This window comes from Natator depressus, chromosome 2, assembly GCF_965152275.1.
Source record: "Natator depressus isolate rNatDep1 chromosome 2, rNatDep2.hap1, whole genome shotgun sequence".
Classification (NCBI taxonomy): Eukaryota; Metazoa; Chordata; order Testudines; family Cheloniidae; genus Natator; species Natator depressus.
The window spans coordinates 29,381,716-29,403,940 of record NC_134235.1 but is presented as its reverse complement, the minus strand read 5'-3'; the positions used below and the strand labels follow the sequence as shown (position 1 = coordinate 29,403,940).

The window sequence follows — 22,225 nt, the reverse complement described above, 5'->3', positions numbered from 1 at the left end:
AGTGTGAAATGCATAATCTTGCTCCAAGTAAATACCGATTATTAAAGAACATTAGAGAAGCTTTTTGACTGTGTTGTTCTATGGGCCATTAGTGCAAGGGGTTACATATTTGATAGAATAAATGGGTTCAGCTTTATAACAGCAAGGGTTCACCTCTAGTTGAGGGCATGTGGTGATGTCCAGGAATTGCACTAAATCAGCTCATCTTTTGGGTGCTCTGGCCAAAGCCTAACCAGCAACAACTACTTTTAGGGCTGCATGGGCAGGATGTAAAGTCTCTGATGGAGTGTGAGTTGCAGGCACATAACACTGCTGCAACCACCTTCTACAAACAGGGACTTGCTGGAAGTAGATATAACCAAGGGGCAAATCAAGTCCATAACTTGCATTATAGTTAACCTTCATTAAATGATTAATTATAATTAATTGGCATTTAATTAACATAAAAATCTTATTAAATTTTAGAATACATTATCAGTGGGTGCAATGAATGAATACCAAGTGATTAATAAATATTTTTTCAACTAGTTCTTTACAACTAGTTACCAGTTATGTAACAACTTCAATTAATAAACCATTTAAAACGTATAGTTACTACAATCAATTAGTATTTTCATTTAATAGATTTAACTATTTTCTTAACACAAAGTTACTTATTTGAGATATGTAGTTAAAAATCTGATCAAGATCCATGACTTGCTCTCATGAAGATACTCCTCATACATTTTTATCCCGACAATCAGGAAGGTTAAAAGAATATAACACCGCACATGTAACATCTGCACTTCATTTCTGAGCACTTGAAAGTCTGGAAAACATTCATGCTTTTAATATTTTAATAGAAACTGAGCAATCACAGCTTTTGACAGGGTGTTTGCTTATATATATTATACTGTGCATAATATAAACACAGAACTCTTATGTTTCAAAAATGTTCAGTTGAAAAGTGTAGCTCCCCAAAACTACTTGTGGAAAATTAACATGGAACAAACTTGAATTTCACTTCTCTCCATAGGTCAGCAGGAACATAGTGTCTGCATACATATAAGCTGCTAAAGTACTTGGTTTGCACATCCCTAATGAAGGTCTGCCGCTTCTGTACTTGTGTGATTAATGAGGTCTGAGAACCTTGCATGAATAGTAAAATAGAATTATCATTTTGTCCAAGTTTATACAACAGAATAATATAAATTCCTTGTATTTAAAGAAAACAAAGTGTAGACAGCACACTTTATGTTTCATGAATATTCCTAATAGTTTACTATACAATAAGATACATGTTACTGACACAATAGCATTCTTCTTAAGAAAATATATGTTGTCAACCAAACTGTTAACCACACAGTCATTTCTATTTCATTATTAAGGAATCATACTGTATCTTGGCATGCTATTTCAAAGAGAGGAGATGTTAATATGAAGAGTTCTGTCCCAAATGATTAAATTTAAAAATCAATTTGCGGCTCAAAATATTAAGGTAGACATCAAAATCATCAGACGGTTTTATTTAAAAAAAATCCCATTTACTTTTCATTAGAAATCTCATGAGTTCTAGTACTTTCTGGTTCTTTATAGTTGGTGGATCATGAATAAGCAAGAATAAATAAGGAATAGTTATTTGGCACTTCTAATCCTAATCCTAATAGAGACATATAACACTGAGAAATGTGGAAATGAAAAACAAACCAACAATATAAATTAAGGGAACTTTTCTGAACATCCAAAAAATAAATAAAAGTAAAGTTGGCTTCAGTTTTAAGTGAAGATTCAGGTGAGATTACATTTTATTTAGGTCAATTTGCTCACAATTACATAAAATGTGATACAAAATGACTTCCAAAGTCATATAATCAATAGTTGCTAACCTTAGCAGATTCTGTTAAAATATTTGATTTACTGGTTTTGTTTGTAGGACTATATTGGCAGGAAGATTTTTGTTCCCATGAATGAAAATTAAACAATTTTATTTTAAATCAGAAAAACTGATGGCCTAAATCAGGAGAGGAGAAAATAGTCTGCTAAAATGTGTGTTAATATGTGATTAAACATATTTACCTTGACAAGCTGGGACTGGTGCATCCCATGCATGGTATCCATATGGAGATTTCCTGCATACAGCGGTACTTTTCCCAACAAGCCTATATCCTCGATCACAAGCCCAGCGAACCATACTGTTGAGCTGTCCACCTGTCTGACTGACAATGAATCCATGTGGAGGGGACTCTGGAGTACTACAATAAAGAGCTTTGGGAAAAACAAAAAAGAAAACAAAACACTTTTTCCCCCTCTGCTAAAGTGCGGTAGCCAAATCTGAGGGTTTTATTCAGTTTCTACACTAACGCTACCTGAATTATTTGAGAATTTGCCTGTGTAAGGACTGAGAAAAGACATTAAGATTCTGATTCTGGCACCCTTATCTACATTCAGTAGTGCATTATTCAGAAAGTAAAGGTGGCAGAATAAGGCCTAATAAGGACTTCAGGATTTGGTTCCCAGATGGCAAATGTGAAATCAAGACTCATTAGAACAACTGTTATTATAACAACTTCTCCGTTGAACAATGTACAACAAAGTATTTTTGTTCCATGATAGCTTAAAGAAACTAAATGGCATTAATATTTACTATGAAAAATGCCCTTAATAAATCAAAACCAACAAGTGTACAGGCCAAAGATTTTCTTTTTCAGATTACTGTATAGTTTTTTGTTCACAACAAAAAATACTTCTACAAAAGTCAACCATGTGTGAACTAAAAGTGAATTATTAAAAATTACAGTAGCACAATCTTAACTGTACGTCTGAATGTCCCAAATGAACCTGCATCAGTTACTGTGCAGCTGCATTTTTCTCTCTTTGAAATTCCCCAGAAATCCTAGAGGACGTGCAAAATGTTGAAGATAGGGAAAGCATCCCTACAGATCTTTATAAGTGTGGGGAGAGATAATAAAGTTTAGAAATAAGGTTTTAATAATTGGATAGGATTTTGGCCCAGATTCCTAAAGATACATAGGTTGTTAACTCCCAGTGGTGGTTATATATCATTCTTATACATTTTTAATTTGCTTGTTTTACCTTATGAGAGGAGACTCAAAGAGCTTGGCTTGTTTAGCCTAACCAAAAGAAGGTTGAGGGGAGATATGATTGCTCTCTATAAATACAGCAGAGGGATAAATACCAGGCAAGGAGATGAGTTGACTATGTGGACACAAGAACAAAAACTGGTCATCAAGTTTAGGCTTGAAATTAGACAAAGGTTTCTAACCATCAGAGGAGTGAAGTTCTGGAACAGCCTTCCAAGGGGAGCAGTGGGTGCAAAAAAACCTAACTGGCTTTAAGACTGAGCTTGTTTTGTTTGGGGGACCGCGTACTGAGTCTAGCGGCCTGCTCGGCAAGGCTAAGAGCTTCTTAATGATGCTTTGATCCCTAAACCCTTTAGCATGCATCAACCTTTAACCTGCGGTCAGGGCTATTCAAGAAGACCAGGGCTTTAAAAAGCCCACTCCTAAGCAACCAGAGGAGCTAGCATCCAGTGTCAGTTAACAAGAGTTTTGTGAGGGAGTTTAGAGGGGAAGTATGGGGCAGGGAGCTAGATACTCTTAACGTTCTTTAAACTTATGGCAATAAACACCCCCCTCCCAATAAAAAAATACAACAAAGGAAAGAGATTCAGGACTAAAAAGAGAATGCAGGTAGAAGTCCAGCAACAGAGTGGGGGCTATTCAATTTATTGTATTCAATGCAGCATGTTTGATTACCTACCCTATGGGCAGGTGGTGTATGTGTGCATTCGGTGCAAGGAGCTCCTGGCCCTGAGAGGCTGTGTACAGGCTTTGGAGACCAGAGTAGCTGAACTGGAGGAGCTAAGGGAGACAGAGGTACATGGAGGAGACTTTACAGGAAAGAGTAGAATAGTCCTAACCCTGTTCTGACAACCTCTGTGCTGTTGAGGAGGATGAAAGTCTCATGGAAGAAGAACATCAAACTGGAGCAGAGGGAAGCAATCCCATAGTTGGGACCCTCCTTCCAGATGATGTTGTGGTATCCTCTTGCTCTGAGGATACCTCTCTGGAGGATGGAACTCCAGTTATTGGGAAGAGACAGGTAATAGTTATGGGGGATTTGATCCATTAGAAACATAGATAGTTAGGTTTGCGATGACCAGGAGAATCATATGGTGACTTGCCTGTGTTATAAAAAAGGTGCTTATATGCCATTTTATATGAATGTTCAATAAGTTTGTTCTTATAACTTAGCATAAGTTACTAACTTAGCATAAGTGATTAAAGTAGTTGAAGCCTTAGGCCGAGGTCAAGCTGACCTGAGAGGAATGCTGAAGAAGCAGCTTCAAAACCAGTTGAGACTGCCCGTTATCACTGAAGATAAGAAAGAATGCAAGGAGTAGGACTGACCGTGAGGGCGGTGCTACCAACTGTAGAGGGTATAATTGCTTGCAATTTCTGAGGGGCGGGGTCCCTCTCCGGAGGCACCCAGCTTGAGCTGTTTTTCTGCACACCAATAAAAGATGCCTGTGTAGATTGGACTCTGAATCTAGAATTCTGTGGGATCCTAGAGTCGAATCAAGCACCTAGAGGGGTGAGAGAAAGGGCTAATTGTTTTATTTTTCTTGACACCTGCTGGGTGAGAAGGTTGCAGATCTCTCAAGACATCTAGCTGGACTTATGTGTAGCGCTGGGGAGGAGCCAGTGGTCATGGTACATTTGGTACCAATGACATAGGGAAGGATAGGAGAGAGAGGTCCTGGAGGCCAAATTTATCCTGCTAGGTAAGAGATTGAAGTCCAGGACCTCATGGTAGCATTCTCTGAAATGCTTCCAGTTCCACAAGAAGGGTCAGTCAGCCAGGCAGAACTGCGGGTCTCAATGTGTGGATGAGACGACGGTGTAGGGAAGAGGGGTTTAGATTTATTGGGGAAACTTTGGGGAAAGGGGGAGCCTGGACAGGAAGAATGGGCCCCACCTAAAGCAAAATGAAACCAGATTTCTGGCACTTAAAATTAAAAAGGCTGTAGAGCAGTTTTTAAACTAAGGGCTGGGGGAAAGCCGGCAGGTGCAGAGGAGCACATGGTTCGGACAGAGACATCCCTTAAGGGACGATCTATTAATAGAAATTCTCTATGTCCTAGTAAGGAGGAGAAGATGGAAGATAAAATATGGGTAGGTCTGGATGAGAAACAGTCAAATGAAAAAGAGTCCCATTCAATTACATCACGAAATGGCAGATAGCTGAAAAGTGACACATTTTTAAGAGCATATGTAGAAATGTTAGAAGTCCAAATAAGATGGGTGAACTAGAGTGTCTCATATTAAATGAGGATATTGATATAGTAGGCATCACAGACATTTGGTGGAATGAGGATAAAAATTTGGTGGAATGAGGGACATAGTAATACCAGGGTACAAAATATATCAGAAGGACAGAACAGGTCATGCGGGTGGGGGAGTGGCGCTATATGTGAAAGAAAGCGTAGAGTCAAATGAAGTAAAAATCTTAAATGAACCAAATTGTAATATAGAATCTCTATCGATAGTAATTTCATGCTTGAACAACAAGAATATAGCAGTAGGGATATAGTACTGATCACCTGTCCAGGATGATGATACCAACTGTGAAATGCTCAGGGTGATTAGAGAGGCTATATATATATATAAATATATAAATATATAAATATATAAATATATTATATTATATATAAATATATAAATTAAATAAAACAATAATAATGGGGGATTTCAACTTTCCCCATATTGACTGGGTACATGTCACCTCAGGACGGGATGCAGAGACAAAGTATCTTGACACCTTACATGACTGCTTCTTGGAGCAGCTAGTCCTGGAACCCATCAGGGGAGATGCAATTCTTGTTTAGTCCTAAGTAGAGTGCAGGATATGGACCAAGAGGTGAATATAACTGAACCACTTGGTAATAGTGACTATAATATAATTATATTTAACATCCCCATGGCGGGGAATACACCACAGTAGCCCAACACAGTAGAAGTTAATTTCTCTTATGAGAATCCCTTGGTTTGAGGTAATATGTATATTGTATCTAACTATAATATTAAGGTGTTAGGAATCAGTATCGACACTCAGTTGACAGTCAACAGAGCAGTGAAACAGAAATTTTTACCTTTCTTTGTGACAGATTCATTGCTCTCCTCACAAAGTATACGATCATATATAGGGTGCATTTTTGCTTTTTTCAGTTTTGAATTTAAGGGTTCAAACAACCTAAATCACTTCATTTCTTCGTTATTTTCCAACTTTTGGCAGGAACCTCTCCCAAATCACAAGATGCTAAAATTAATTCCAGTATTCCAATAACTTCATAGATATTCAGCACTACTAACTTGCAGGCATTCTGAAATGTAAACTCTGGTCTCTGAAAGGGCTCATGTTGCCACATTCCACCGGGATGCCACCAAGAACCCTCCATCAATGGCCTGGTGTCAGAACCCTCCATCAATGGCCTGGTGGCAGAGGTTGCCTTGGTACACCTACTCTTCTTTCATTTCATGTTTATTTAATTTGTTGCCCAAAAGAGTGGACAGGACTAGTGGCCATACTGGGGGTTCCACAAATTTGATACTTACTTATCAGAAAGTGGTAGCAATAGTTACCATATCTGGGATCTGACCATAATAGATAAGCAATTTCACAGTTGTTCCCCTCCCCTCCCCCACATTTTAAGGCATTGTGCAGCACTTGGTTGGCAGTTAAATGGAGTTGTATGCAGCTGTAATGCAGAACTTGACGCTAGGTTTCAACTAGTTTTCTATTCTGAGCAGCAGAAATTAATTAACTCTTTATGTTGAGTATTTGCCATACTATTCTAAATAAGATATAAAGATATTTTATAAAGATATTTTATACAGAATCAGTTATCTGGTTCAAATATAAAAGAGATCTGATTTTCTTTTCAGTTTTAGAAGCTTAGTGTCTAATAAAGTAGCTCACATTATCCTTGTACACATGTAAATACATTCCATATTGAAGTTTTAAGCAGATAGAAAAGGATACATTTGAATTACATACCTATGTATCTTATCCTGAAACCTCTTTTGTTGGTGCCATGATCTGCTGACCAACGGAGAAACACTTCATGGCCATTACTGGATATATTTAGAGAGGATGAGTAATCCCCACTTAGGGAAATAAGCAATGAGCTATGACTATTTGGTCCTTGATACAGGAGGAGGAAAACAATGAAAACAAAGATTAAAATTAGACGTGTATGAAATATTCCTGGAGTAACGGTAAATGAAATAGATTTAACAGTGGAATTTACATTAACCACATGCTACATATTATTGAACGGATCATAAAAGATCATTAAATAGTATAATTAAATATTACATATACACACACACACTCACACAGTCAAGATGATTAGTAATGCAATACAATCTGGAAAAGCAATGCAATCTAATATCATTACTTATCCTAACAAACTCAAGTAATGACTTATTTAGACAAAAAACAGTATTTCTATTATATGTCTAAATGGCGGTGGATGGGGAAGGGGTGCCAAGGCATAAATATAAAAGCATCCAAAGTTGTGTATCCTGTAGTTACCATCAAACACCTCAAGTATATCAAATTCCTTTTCTGTCTGGAAGAATTCAAAGAACATGCTGATATTATAACCCTTTTCCACAGTAATGGTCCAAGCGCACATTTGGAGGTTTGGGTAGCTGTCAGGGTAGCCTGGGCTCAATATAACTCCTGTTGAATCCAGACGCATTTCATTGGCCGGGCAAAGCACTATGAAACACAGAGATTATTTAAAAAACTCTAATTACCACCATACATAGAATTTTGTATGACTTAGGGAAAAAAAAACTAAGTTAAAGAGCTGCATTACTCACTTTATTTCTAAGAATATGGAACAAAAACACTTAATTAAGGGATAGTAGACAAAGTTTGTGTTAGCCAGCATTTCCTACAAATTATGTTATAGAAAATAAACACACTAAGGCTGAGAAATCACTGACTCATGGGTTTTATTCTCCTTACATTATCTGGAAGACCCTTTGTTCTTTCAGACAGTACATTAAGTGAGCCAGGCTGAATTGTTCAGATAATAAACCACAGCTTTTATTCCTTTCTTTAAATAATAATAATGATGATGATGGAAGATAAAGTCTCATGTGAACCAAGTTTAAGGACTCAGTTGTGGTTTCTGATTATTAGGCTGTAAATAGCAAGAAATCACTCTATTATTTATTAGAAGCATATAGTTATTAATTTTACAAAAATGTTTGTTTTGGTGAGCATGTACCATACTCATACATCCAGTATGGCAAAATACACCGTTTCTGATATTTGGTCTTACAATTTAACCTTGTATAATTTTACAACTCCTGGATTTCTCATTGCCTCTACCCAGTGATGAGCTGCCAAAATCTTAACAACTGGTTCCCTATAAAAAGTTCTGATTTAAGGGATGTGCCCCAGTATGTATTTTTTGTACCAACATAGTTACCATACGTCCATATTTTCCCAGGAGGAAAAATTCCTCCCAGACGGCGATTTAAGAACCAAAAAGCCTGAGCTGTCTGGGAAAATACGGATGTATGTTAACCCTGCCTAAAGTTCTTTTTTACAAAGATGGGCCTGAACTAGACATGAGCTCCGTCTCACATGTGTGGGTCCCCGCCACTCCCTGGGGGTGTGCTAGGGTGACCAGATATCCCGATGTTATAGGGACAGTCCCGATTTTGGGGTCTTTTTCTTATATAGGCTCTTATTACCCTCCACCCCCATCCTGATTTTTCACACTTGCTGTCTGGTCACTCCCAGGGTGTGCACATGTGTGGGTCCCAGCTGCTCCATGCCCCCCTCATTGAAGCAGGTGTGCAGGGTTACTGCCCTGGGAACTGCAGGGCACCAGTGGACATGGGGCCAGGTGCAGACAGGGGCGTGGAGCAGGGCTAGCTGGAGGCAGGGGGTGCGGGGCTGGCTGCAGGCAGGGCAGGGGGTGCGGAGCTGGCTGGAGACAGGAGGGTGCGGGGTTGGCTGGAGGCAAGGGGGTGCGGGGCTGGCTGCGGGCAGGGCAGGGAGTGTGGCAGGGGCTGGCTGCGGGCAGGGCAAGGGGTACAGGGGTGGCTGGAGGCAGGGGTGGCTGTGGGCAGGGCAGGGGGTGTGGCAGAGGCTGGCTGCAGGCAGGGGGTGCGGGGGTGGCTGGAGGCAGGGGCTGGCTGCGGGCAGGGCAGGGGGTGCGGCAGGGGTTGGCTGGATACAGGGCAGGGGGTGTGGAAGGGGCTGGCTGCGGGAAGGGGGTGCGGGGGTGGCTGGAGGCAGGGGCTGGCTGCGGGCAGGGTGGTGGGTGCTCACGAGGAGAGCGGCTCGGAGCAGCCCAAGCAGCAGGACGCAGCCCAGGCCCAGCAGAGGAGCCGGGGACCCACCAGGCAGCAGCGGGAGTCCCAGGACCAGGGATTGGGGGAGCAGCAGCAGCACCAGGGCTCCTGTGCAGAGCTAGGTGGCAGCCCACATGGCTCCCGCAGCACAGTGCCCCTGGCGGCCGGAGGAGGAATTACATCACTTCCCGGCCAGAGCCCATCAAAGCCTCAGCGCCCCCTGCAGGGAAGCGGGTTAACAACCAGTTCTAAAACTGCTTCAAAATTTAACAACCCGTTCACGCGAACCGGTGCAAACCGGCTCCAGCTCACCACTGCCTCTACCTGCTGTAAGAATGACTTGAAATCACTGTCATGCCACTCTATAGACCTCATATATCACACAGTGTCCCTTCTTTGCTTAAATGTCTCAAACTAGTAGTGGAAAGGTAGAGAAGAAGTATTTTCTACTGGGCGAGACCTAAGACTGACAATCAAGAAATCCTTCAAATGAGGAAAATGAGTCCAACCATGCAATGAGCCCCTCCTTATAAAACAGGGTTTAAAATTAAGGAGGGAAAGTTAAAATAAGTTCTGCCAAAGTTTACTTAAAAAGTATCAATAACAGAACAGAGGTTTTGTTAAACTCCAAATACCACATTATTCTTCTGTCTCTAATAAATATACAACTGATAAAGATGCCATGAGATGGATTCATTATGCACACATAAGCATGTATACCCTTAAGTCACATTTTTTATCTTCTTAAAAGATGTGTACACTAGTGATATTTCGATGTGCATTTTGTTCCAGTGGGGAAAACTCCTCAAGTTCAGATAACTCTGAATTTTCCTCCCTTCTAACTCAAAGACAGGTTGCTTCCTGGATGAATGAATGTCAGTCAACTGAAGAAAAAAATTAACAAAATGCAGCCTGAAAGTCTCAAGTTCTCCACAACTGTCAGCTCTGTTCATGAAGTCAGCCAAGGAAAAGAAAAAAGGTGTTATGCATTTGCCTTAACCTCCAGGCAACCGTAACTCTGAGTTAGCTGTTTTTGTCAGTAAATCTGTCTTTTTCCCTTATATTTTTAATGTACCATTTTTTTCTTCTGCCTCTTTCTTCTTCATGGTATAAGAGTCAATGACCTACAGATCACACACATCTGAGGGCTGTTAACAGGATGCTTAAAGTTTGGCACTCAAATTCATACTAAGGCACCTAAATAAAAAGAGACCCACTGAACACAATTCCCATTGAAGTAAATGGGAGCTGTGGATGCTCAGCATCACTGAAAATCAGGCTACTAATTTAGGTGACAATGTATGAATTTAGGTACTTAACCATTGGCAGTCACATTTGAAAACTGTGGCTTAAAAGTTTTACATAAGGTCACACAAGTCAGTGGCAGAGTCAGGAATAGAACTTGGGCATCCTGGCTCTCAGCCCAACAGCTGGGAAGGAGAAAGGAAATGGAGAAGGGCAGGCTGAGGATAATATTCAGTGAAGCAGAGAAAGATGATATGCATATCTATGAGACAGTGTAGGCCAGTGTAAATTTACTGACCTAAGGGAAGGGGGGCAAAGATTGGGAAATACTGCTCCAATTGATGCATATCAAAGGAAAACACACAGCTCTGAGGCAGGTCATATGTATTGTACTGTATTTTGTATTGGTGACCCCTTTCACACAGCAAGCTTCTGACTGCGACCCCCCTCCCCTTATAAATTAAAAACGTTTTTTTAATATTAAACACTAATATAAATACTGGAAACAAAGAGGAGTTTGGGGGTGGAGGCTGACAGCTCACAAGCCCAATGTAATAACCTTACAACCCCCTGAGGTGTCACAACCCCCAGTTTGAGAACCCCTGATTTACTGAAGGAATATCGGGCTCATAGAAACCATCCTCAAACTACTCACAACAAAGGGCCAGGACACAAACAACTTCCTCCACAAACTCTGCAACATCAACAGCCTCCCTCAGAACACCATCCTTGCCACCAGAGATATCACCTTCTCTACATACCAACATCCCTCACAATGATGGAATAACTCCCTGTTTCAAATATTTACAAGAAAATGGATAACCCTCAAATATCCAGATGAAACACATTGCAAAACTTATTCATCCTCATCCACAAGAATTTTACATTCAATAATAATCATTTTGTCCAAATCATGAGTACAGTCATAGGTACTAGAATGGCTCCCCAATACACCAACCTCTTGATGGGTAAGGCTGCGAGTCTGCCACAGGGATCATGGAAGTCATGGATTCTATGATTTTCCAAGATCTTCATGACTTCAGCAGTTGTAGCAGTCGGTGTGGCTGACCCCAGGGCCACTCCAGCAGCTGGGGTGGCCCCAGGGCCAGCTGCACCAGCTGCTGCCGGGGCAGCCCCGGGGCCAGTCGCATTTTGATGTACCTCATCCAGTGCATTAAATGCCCCAATACCAATTATGTGGGTGGAACCAGACAATCGCTATGCTCTCAAATGAACTTTCACAAGAAAATGATAAAAGACAAAAGCACCTATATCATCCATGTCTGAACACTTTTCACAAAGCAGTCACTCTATACATGACCTATCAGTCCTCATCCTAAAAGGAAACCTGCATGACACTTTCAAAAGACGAATCTGGGAGCTTAAATTCATAACTTTGCTAGATGCTACAAATCGTGTATTGAATAGAGACACTGGATTTATGGTTCATTACAACAATCTGTAATCCACTAACAATCCCTCACCAGCTGTTCCCACCACCCCCTTCCTTTCCTCCCTATGACTGGAGGGATGTTAATAGGCCATTTCACCAAAAAGAACTCAAATGTGAATTGTGGAACTATTAACTACTGTTTGTAACCTGTCCTTTAAATCAGCTACTGTACCTAATGACTGGAAGATAGCTAATGTAACACCAATATTTAAGAAGGGCTCTAGAGGTGATCCTGGCAATTACAGACCGGTAAGTCTAACGTCAGTACCGGGCAAATTAGTTGAAACAATAATAAAGAATAAAATTGTCAGACACATAGAAGAACATAAATTGTTGGGCAAAAGTCAACATGGTTTCTGTAAAGGGAGATCATGTCTTACTAATCTATTAGAGTTCTTTGAGGGGGTCAACAAACATGTGGACAAGGGGGATCCAGTGGACATAGTGTACTTAGAAGTCCAGAAAGCCTTTGGCAAGGTCCCTCACCAAAGGCTGTTATGTAAATTAAGTTGTCATGGGATAAGAGGGAAGATCCTTTCATAGATTGAGAACTGGTTAAAAGACAGGGAACAAAGGGTAGGAATCAATGGTAAATTTTCAGAATGGAGAGGGGTAACTAGTGGTGTTCCCCAAGGGTCAGTCCTAGGACCAATCCTATTCAACTTATTCATAAATTATCTGGAGAAAGGGATAAACAGTGAGTTGGCAAAGTTTGCAGATGATACTAAACTGCTCAAGATAGTTAAGACCAAAGCAGACTGTGAAGAACTTCAAAAAGATCTCACAAAACTAAGTGATTGGGCAACAAAATGGCAAATGAAATTTAATGCGGATAAATGGAAAGTAATACATGTTGGAAAAAATAACCCCAACTATACATACAATATGATGAGGGCTAATTTAGCTACAACTAATCAGGAGAAAGATCTTGGAGTCATTGTGGATAGTTCTCTGAAGACGTCCACGCAGTGTGCTGTGGCAATTAAAAAAGGAAATGGGATGTTAGGAATCATTAAAAAAGGGATAGAGAATACGAATATCTTATTGCCCTTATATAAATCCATGGTACGCCCACATCTTGAATACTGCGTACAGATGTAGTGCCCTCATCTCAATAGAGATATTCTGGCATTAGAAAAGGTTTAGAAAAGGGCAACTAAAATGATTAGGGGTTTGGAACAGGTCCCATATGAGGAGAGATTAAAGAGGCTAGGACTTTTCAGCTCCGAAAAGAGGAGACTAAGGGGGAATATGATAGAGGTATATACAATCACGAGTTGTGTGCAGAAAGTAAATAAGGAAAAGTTATTTACTTGTTCCCATAATATAATAAAAAATAAATATAAAGTGAGCACTGTACACTTTGCATTCTGTGTTATAATTGAATTCAACTGACCCACACAGCTTTTTACAATACAAATACAAAATGTTGGGCCTAGTTCTCCATTATCCTGCATCATGTGTATTCATTGATATCAGTGCAAAGTGAATGTAAAATGAAACCAAGTAAGAATACTAGTGGTTTATACTCACATTACACTGGCTAAAAAATCTGCACAAGGTGAAAATCAGAAGCATCGTATCTAATAACAAAACATTAGACTTCAGCAGCTGCAGCAGTCAGTGTGCAACTTCTTTGCTCTTCTTTGTAAAAAGCTACTGTGTAGCTCTCAATCAATATATTTTACTTGAAACTAAGGTTACTCCTGAGGGCATTCTGCTCCAAAAATTTCAAAATTCTGCACACAATATTTTAAAATTCTGCAAAATTCTGCAATTATTGTCAAATAAATGTGAAGGCTCCAGCATGGCATTGTGGCGCACAGGACACTGGCTGCATAGAGGTGGGAGATTAATGTGCAGCTTTCCCCCCAGGACACGGACTCAGCGGTGAGTGCACCCAACCCTGACACAGCACAAGGATCTGGCATGCCCCAGAAACACCCCAGGGCCCTCCCACTCCATGCCAGGTGCATCAGGTGTGGGCAGGCAGGCTCAGAAAGTTAGAAGCCAAGTGTGAAGGAGCTTAGTGTGGGGGGATCCAGGTGTGGGTTGAGAGGGTTCTGTGTGGGGCAATCTGTGTGCGTGCGGCTCAGTGGGGGATCCAGGTGCAGGGGGGAACTGGATGCACAGGAACTTGTTGGGGGCTTCTGGGTTCAATGGTAATGGGACTCTGCAGGGAGGCAGGTGAAGGTGGTTGGGGCTCAGTGGGGGAGATAGAGCTTGATAGGGGGTCTGGGTGTGTGGGGGATCAGTGGGGGATCCAGATGGTGGAGTAGTGGAGCTCAGTGGGGTGGGGATCCATGTACATCTGGTTGGGGCTTGGTAGGGTGGGGATGCGGGTGGCTAATCGGAGTGGTCCAGGTGCAGGGGGAGTGGGGCTCATTGGGGGGGGTTCTGGGTGCAGGAGGGGTGAGGCATGGTGGGAGGGTCTGGGTACGAGGGGGCGGGTCTGGATGCATGGGGGTTTGGCGGATGGGGGAGCAGCTCCCTGTACAGTGATCCCTCCCCCTGCAGCTGAGGAGTGATGGGTGCAGGAAGTGGGGTGGAAGGGAAGTTTACAGAGCTTCCTACAGCCAGGGAGAATTCTGGAGATGGGTCTGACATGGCCCCATTTGCCGTGCAGGGGAAGAGGAAGTCCCGTCCTCCCCAGCCCAATCAGGACTAGCAGCTGAGCCTGACGCAGGGTAGGAGCCACTAGCCAGGTCTTCCCCTATCCCGCCCCACAGTGATTTACTTCTCTGCTGGCTTCCCTGAGCACCTGAAACATACTGCTTGGGAGGGTCGCATGACCGTTCTTGTAGCTTATCTTTGGTTCCCCCATCAGAAAGTCAGTTTTCTGTGGGGAAGCAGAGAAATCTGCGGGGGTATATACATTTTGCACATGCACAGTGGTGCAGAATTCCCCCAGGTGTATAACATGAACCAGCAGCAGTTTTGACAGAAATTAAGTTTATTCCTTCATCTACATAGTGGATTATATCCTGCATAATTAAATGATGATAGTATATAAATCAAACAGTGTAGTATAGCAAATAATCCTTGCGTGCAATAGGAGTTACTATACCTCTTATCCATGCTGCCTTTAGGTTCCATAATAAAAAAGATAACTGATGAGGAAATATGAAGTTGCCTATAGATCTGATACACAGGGATGTATATATTATAACTTCCACCCAAAAATAGAAATGAGAGAAGTTATCTGTTGTTCTAGGCAGCCAGCTTGAATAGGTATTATCTTTTTTTCTTTTTTAATTCTTTGAATTTTTCTGTTTTCTCGGGCTGATAAATGGTGAGACTATGTTTATCTGATTCTGCTTGAGGCTAAAAACAAGAGGTGGACTAAAATAGAGGGTATTAAAATATTTAGTATTTATATTTGAGAGTGTATTTATTAGTCAGGATAATGAAGTGAAGAGTCCTAGGTTTTTATCTCAGATCTTCCAAAGACTGCATGTGTGACTTTGTAGGAAATTTTTAGAGGATGGCTTAGGTTAGGTGCCAAATCCATATTTACCAGTAGGCACATAAATAAATGGCCTTTTAAGAAAGCATGCCCAAGGCTTCTGAATTTCCTATTGAAGTTCATAGGAGTTGAGGGTACTCAACATTTTCCAAGACAATGTTTGGAAATTAGATTGATTCTTGTTTCTTCAAGTGTATAAAAATGTGAGGGCATGATCCTTTCAAGAGCAGGAATGGGCCCTTCTGTTTTTAAATTGGGAATGTAAAAAAAGAAAAAATATGTATGTCAGTAATTTTTCAACTCACAACTGAAATATGAATACTGTAGTCATCACTGAGTTGCAGACATTAAACAATTACATTTCTAACAACTAAATTGTGCTTTTAGTCTGAAACTCTTTTGGAATTACCAAAGAAGCTTTCACATATTAAAGCATTAACATTTAGCAGCAGTGGATGTATTCACAATTCATAACTTGCCACTATTCCAAAAATATACTTTAATTGGGAGTGTTTTCTAAAAATGCCAATTAACTCAAATTGCTTCTTGGGCAAGAAAACATCTGATGAGAAGGAGAGAGATTATATAAATCTGTTTCTAAGTTAGAATGTAAAAGTTTAAAGTAAAACCAGATGGTAACGTCCTGCATTTAATGCTAATTTAAATAAACATTGTGTTTATGTGCCTGATCTGGCAAGATGCTTCACACATCCTGCTAGATAATGAGGTCCCTCCACTCCCACTGAAGTAGAGGTACAATGCAGGAGCTGTTCAGCATCTTGCAGGATCAGGCCCCCAAATACTTCCAACTCATTTCCATAAATCAACATTTTCTGATGCCAGTTTTCTTTTTTATCTCTAAACTGTCACGTAAATATTTGTCAGTGTGGGCTGCTAAACACATTTCTTAAAGCACTGGTGAGACAGCAATAAACCACATTATAGTTACCCAATATTATTAAATTAAAGAGAAAGATTTTAGGAGTTGAAATCACCAGTGCCAGATTTCCAATTAGGCACAGTGGGCATGTACCTAGGGGCGCCGGCATCCTAGAGGTGCCTAAAAGTTAAAAGTGGGTTAAAAGTTTCATTTTTATGGAAAATATGAAGGTCAGCTATAGACCGGGGGGGGGGGTGGGTTGAAGATGCTGTGCCTAGGGGCGCATAAGGTGTAAATCTGTCCTGGAAATCACCCTACTGCAGGGCCCCACATAAACCCCTTGTTGAGATTGCACAAGGACGCAGAGGGCAGAAGAACCATACTGGGGTACATCCCCACCTCATGCATTCTGAGAAGAAGGTCTACGTTTAAGATGTTGTAGAGGCCAGTACTCCACTCCTTTTCAAAAAGTCCTATGGAATGTACTAGAAAAACATATGTAGGATTTTTGAACCATTTTATGGAACTTGATAAGGAATTATGTTTCTTTCAGAGAAGTCATGTGCATGGAATGAAGTATTCTCTAGAATGGTTCACTCATGGTCAATTTAAGTCAATGGGAGTTTTCTCCGAGTGCAAGCACTTCTGCTGTGTCTTGTCCTTTTGTAAGCCATGCAAGTGTAGAGGGAAGCCTCTTTGGGATTTACCTATTCTTTTCTATTCATCTTCTCATATCATGCCCATGTTCATGGTTTCTGGACACTTATTCTCCCAAATAGCTCATAGGGGCCAGCCAAAATCTGACCTAAATTAGTATTCATTCAAAACTACTCAAAGACACCAGTCTTCTATCCAGAATAGTTACAGTGGGGTTTCTATTTACTGATATTTGATGAGCAAACTCCTTCCCATCCAAACACCCCTGACTGACAAGAAAAAAACCAAAACCCTAGAGAAACTATACATAAGGTGCAAGGTCATTTGCATAACCTTTTAAATCCCACAAAAGCCATCTCAAATTACTTTCAAATGTCACCAAAATATTCTACCTTAGTATAATGTCATGTATGTCAAAGGTAAGAAAGATTGGCTTAATTTAGGATAAGTTAATGGTTGTCACGTTTATAATCTAGATTTAATTTAACAATGGAGTGATGATGTGACTCTCCATGATATTTACGCACTGCAGCAAAAGAGCAAAACCAAATACACTCCAACATGCTGTAAAACAAAATCAAATTAAAAACAAACTCCTTCCATGACTGTTTCACTTAAAACGATGACATTTTATGTTGTTATTCATTCCCATTATGCTATTTTATATGATTTATCTACATTAACATATTCATTTCCTTAATAATTTTTGATATTATTACATCCTTTAAAAATATTGAGATAAAATAATATATGAGAAATAAGTTCATTTGTATTTATTTGATTTAGACTGCCCCCTTCCACTTTAGAGCATGAATTGTGAAATAAGCAATGTACCCTCACACAATGTAACTGAAAGTTTGACCTGCATAATAGTAGTACTAAAAACTCATTGAATACCATAGATCATTAATAATCATCTCATTTCAGCACTCTCTAAGGTATTAACCATCCTGGGAACACTGGCAATACAGAGGGAGGGTTGGAAAGATTTTAAGTATGACTCCATACGTCAATTAAAAGCAATGCTTAGTTCTGCAAACACCATTCAGCTGGTACATTATACAAGTAATAAATAATAAGAATAGAAAACCTTGACAAGAAGGTGGCACTCCATCCATCTGAAGTCTTTCTCCCAACCTACATGTTAGAATTTCATTACCAACCAATGTAAAGCCTGGATGACACTGGTATCTTATTATGTCCCCTATATGATAAAAAGAAGAGAATGTTTAAACGGCAATTAACAGGGATTTTTAGTTTTGAAAACAGTATTGATTAATGAAGTATACTTGCTGCCCTATATAATGTGCTATATGACCACTGGCATGAAAAACTTTGATTAGGCAGAGGAAATGTTGTGATAAATAAGCATTCTGCTGCACCCTGTACCACATTTATCATTGTTTCCAATCATGGTATTAGCATGATTATTTCTTTGATTTTTGTTACCTTTCTGAGCAAACCACAGATTTGTAGACTTTTAAATATCTATAATTTATCATGTAGCTGTCATAGTATTAATTAAAAGGATAATGGTACTAATTAGTCGGGCAAAATGACAAATTATTTAGGCAAAATTATTCAAAACAGAAACTTATGTATCTGTTGGTTCACAAACATACATACATTAAACAACTACTAAAAACAAAACAAAACAAACCTTGGCAACCCCAAAACTATGTTCAGTTGGGCCATCCTGTTTCCTCCATTCTGTTTATTTTCTCTAGCTCATGGAAATTTAGTTCAAGCACCTCTTTCAATTAATTTTTTTAAAATCACCAGCACCAAAACCCCAAAGATTTGGGAAAAAAATATTAATATTAACTCTATTTTTAAAAGTTGCAGTCATTTAGATATATATACTCACAATATTCTGTACATAATAAACACAGTTATTTTTCTTAAAAGTGGCTTGCAACCCTTTAAATTAAACTATTCTTAAAAATGCTTATAATTAAAATTCATTTTGAGACTTTATGACTTTATTAGAACATTGCACATAAGTACATTTTAGAAAAAAGGTATTTGGGAAACAGTTCTGTGTCCTTCAACAGTACTGCCTGTGAGACTTAACTAGGATTCAACAAGTACAAGAAGGAAGAAAAGCTTTTAAAATATTTTTCTTTAAAAATGTAAATGTATTTGTGATCTCTCCTTGAAATAGGTTAGTGCTCATACTTTTACAGACATTACCTATTTCAAATTCATCATCCTCAGTCAAAATTTCAGCATTTGGTATAGTTGGTGGAGGTTGACACACTCGAAGCTGATAGGCTATAAAACACAGAAGGTACTGTGATTAATATGTTGCTCTTCTTCACAGGATAACAATAAACAACATTTATAGCTTTGCACGGAAAGGTTCAATGGAATCTAACAGAAAAATATACATGGAGTTTTGAATGTTAAGAATTCAAAGATGAAGAAAGGATTTCCCACGTTAAAGATTTCAGATTAGTTTTAATGGCAAAATCCTGCTCAGACATATTCTGGAAAGATCATAGGTACTTGTGAATTATCTGCAAGGAACTAATCTTGTCTGCAAAGCACAAATGTTTAGTTCACAGTATGCTTAGCAAAATGTGTTTTTACCTCCAAACACTTTCTGTCTTGAGACCATCTTAAATGAAGGCCCATTCAAGAGTAAAATATTATTCCATTCAAAGGTAGAATAACCATTATGAAACAGCCTCTTCAGGTGTGAAACATCCCAGAAAATGAATTCATATAGATAGATACTGAATATGACCACAGAGAGAACTGATCCTTGGGGGAATCTACAAGTAACAGGAGGGGTGGGGTGGGGGGTGTCAATGGCAGACATGCATTTTCCCATCATTACTCTTTGGATGCATCCTTCCAGGAAGGACTTAAACCATTTTAGATCATTCCCCTAGATCCCTGCCACATCTCAGGCAGCACAGCAGTATCCCATGACCTGGATTTTTCTTAGGTATGTCAATATTAGCAAATATAAAAGCACTTAAGAACACTAGGTGAAATCTTGGCTGCATTGACATCAGTGGGAGTTTTGCCACTGAGTTCAAGGAGCCAGGATTGTAACCATTATGTGGATTTAGAGTAATGCTTGGCAGCTATTTTTTACCTTTTTGACCACAAGGATCAGTTCTCTGTCTGGTCCTGTTCAATATCAATATGTAGCCTCTACACGAACTGATCAGATGACATGGGCTCATGTGCAAGAAATAAGCAGATGACACACAGCTCTGCCTATCCTTCACCATGCACAACCACATCACTACCATCAAGATGGCCCGGTGCTTGGACAAGATCAGCTCATGGATGAAAAGGAGCTAGTTGAAGCTGAACCAGAGCAAGACAGAGGTGATGCTGGTGGGCAGAAGAAAGCACGATGAAGAGTTTTCAACAATGGTGCAGTCTCCTTGCTGAAGGTGAACAACCACAACTGTCAACTCAGTCAGTCAATTCCTTCTAGTTGGTTAGGAGGCATTGTCCCATCCTGGCAGACGATGACCTAGCCACAGTTATACATGGCTTTATGATCTCCTGTCTGGAGTACACCAATACAATATACTGGGCATGAAGTCATCAGCCCTTAGGAAACTCTGACTAGTACAGAATGCTGCAGTTCATCTCCTCATTAACATTGGCTACCACTAGCACATATGGCCTGTTCTCCACTCTCTACAGTGGCTTCCCATAGGATATTGATTCAAGTTCAAGATCTTGATCTTTATCCTCAAGGTACTGACCCTAGCAATATCTAAAAGATCCCTTAAAGATTTTGGATGAAGATCAGGCTTAATAACTTTGCTCCTCGGGTACAATGGAACATTCTACCAAAAGGGTAAAGGGTCTCATTGGTGCATATGACAGAGCTTCCTTAGGTGCCAGTCCCAGATTGTAGAATGAACTCCCACAGGAATTAAGGACCATCACAAACCTCACCACTTTCTGCTCCAAGTGCAAAACGCTCCTTTGACCTTGCCTTCTCTACCAAATGCATAGCAACATGTACATTTAAAACAAAACCCTACACTACACACACAATTGTCCCCTGGAAGAGGATGAGAGAGAGAGAGAGAGAGAACGAGTTAATAATATTTGACAGATTTTTGACACATAGTTTAAAGCACTACTGGAAGGCACTCAGATACCACTATATTAAGGGTAGCATAAGAACATCTATATACAATGAAATACAATTATTGCATTGCTATTGGATGGATCAGTTCAGTTTGGGCTTCCATCCCACAGCAGGCTAACAGTAGTTTCTGGCTGTACTTTACCAGGAGTAAAACTTTCAAAAGAAATTAAGTGGCTTAGGAGCATAACTCCTATTTTCAAATATGACTTAGGTCATATCTACACTACAGCAGCACAGCTAAGATGCTGCAGCTGTGCTGCTGTAGCACCCTTGTGTAGATGTTTCTACAATGACAGAAGGGTGTTTCCATCAATGTAGTAATCCCTCTCTCTGAGAGGTGGTAACTAGTTCAACACAATTCTTCTGTCAACCTAGCATGGAATTAGGTCCACACTCAGGGGTAGGTCCACCTAACTATGGCGCTCAGGATGTGAAATTTTTTCACAGCCCTGAATGACATAACTAGATTGATCTAAATTTTTAAGTGTAGACCAGGCCTTATGCACTGAGGAGCCTAAGTCTCCTCAGTGAAACTCAGTGAGACAAAGGCTATTATCCTACTGAAGTAAATAGAATGGAGCACAAACACTGCCAAATTAAATGTAAAAATGTAATAAGAAAAGCCAAAAAGGAGTTTGAAGAACAGCTAATCAAAAACTCAAAAGGTAATAACAAATGTTTTTAAGTACATCAGATGCAGGAAGCCTGCTAAACAACCAGTGGGGCCCCTGGATGATCGAGGTACAAAAGGAGTACTTAAAGACGGTAAAGTCATCACAGAGAAACTAAATGAATTCTTTGCTTCAATCTTCACGGCTGAGGATGTTAGGGACATTCCCAAACCTGAGCCGTCTTTGGTAGGTGACAAATCTGAGAAATTGTCACAGATTGAAGCGTCACTAGAGAGGTTTTGTAATTAATTGAGAAACTTAACAGTAACAAGTCACTGGGACCAGATGGCATTCACCCAAGAGTTCTGAAAGAACTCAAATATGAAATTGCGGAACTATTGTTT

General features: G+C 40.0%; 1 protein-coding gene across 1 annotated transcript in view; it reads right to left on the bottom strand.

Moving 5' to 3' along the window:
• CSMD3 (CUB and Sushi multiple domains 3) overlaps nucleotides 1-22,225 on the bottom strand; it is a 1,169,988-nt gene that overhangs the window by 131,820 nt on the left and 1,015,943 nt on the right. Inside the window, exons 46-50 of the mRNA XM_074943928.1 lie at nucleotides 19,275-19,355; nucleotides 18,172-18,285; nucleotides 7,597-7,785; nucleotides 7,057-7,203; nucleotides 2,056-2,244 (exon numbers count right to left, since the gene is read on the bottom strand). Coding sequence (XP_074800029.1) covers nucleotides 2,056-2,244; nucleotides 7,057-7,203; nucleotides 7,597-7,785; nucleotides 18,172-18,285; nucleotides 19,275-19,355 — 720 coding nt within the window. The remainder of the gene's footprint in view (nucleotides 1-2,055; nucleotides 2,245-7,056; nucleotides 7,204-7,596; nucleotides 7,786-18,171; nucleotides 18,286-19,274; nucleotides 19,356-22,225) is intronic.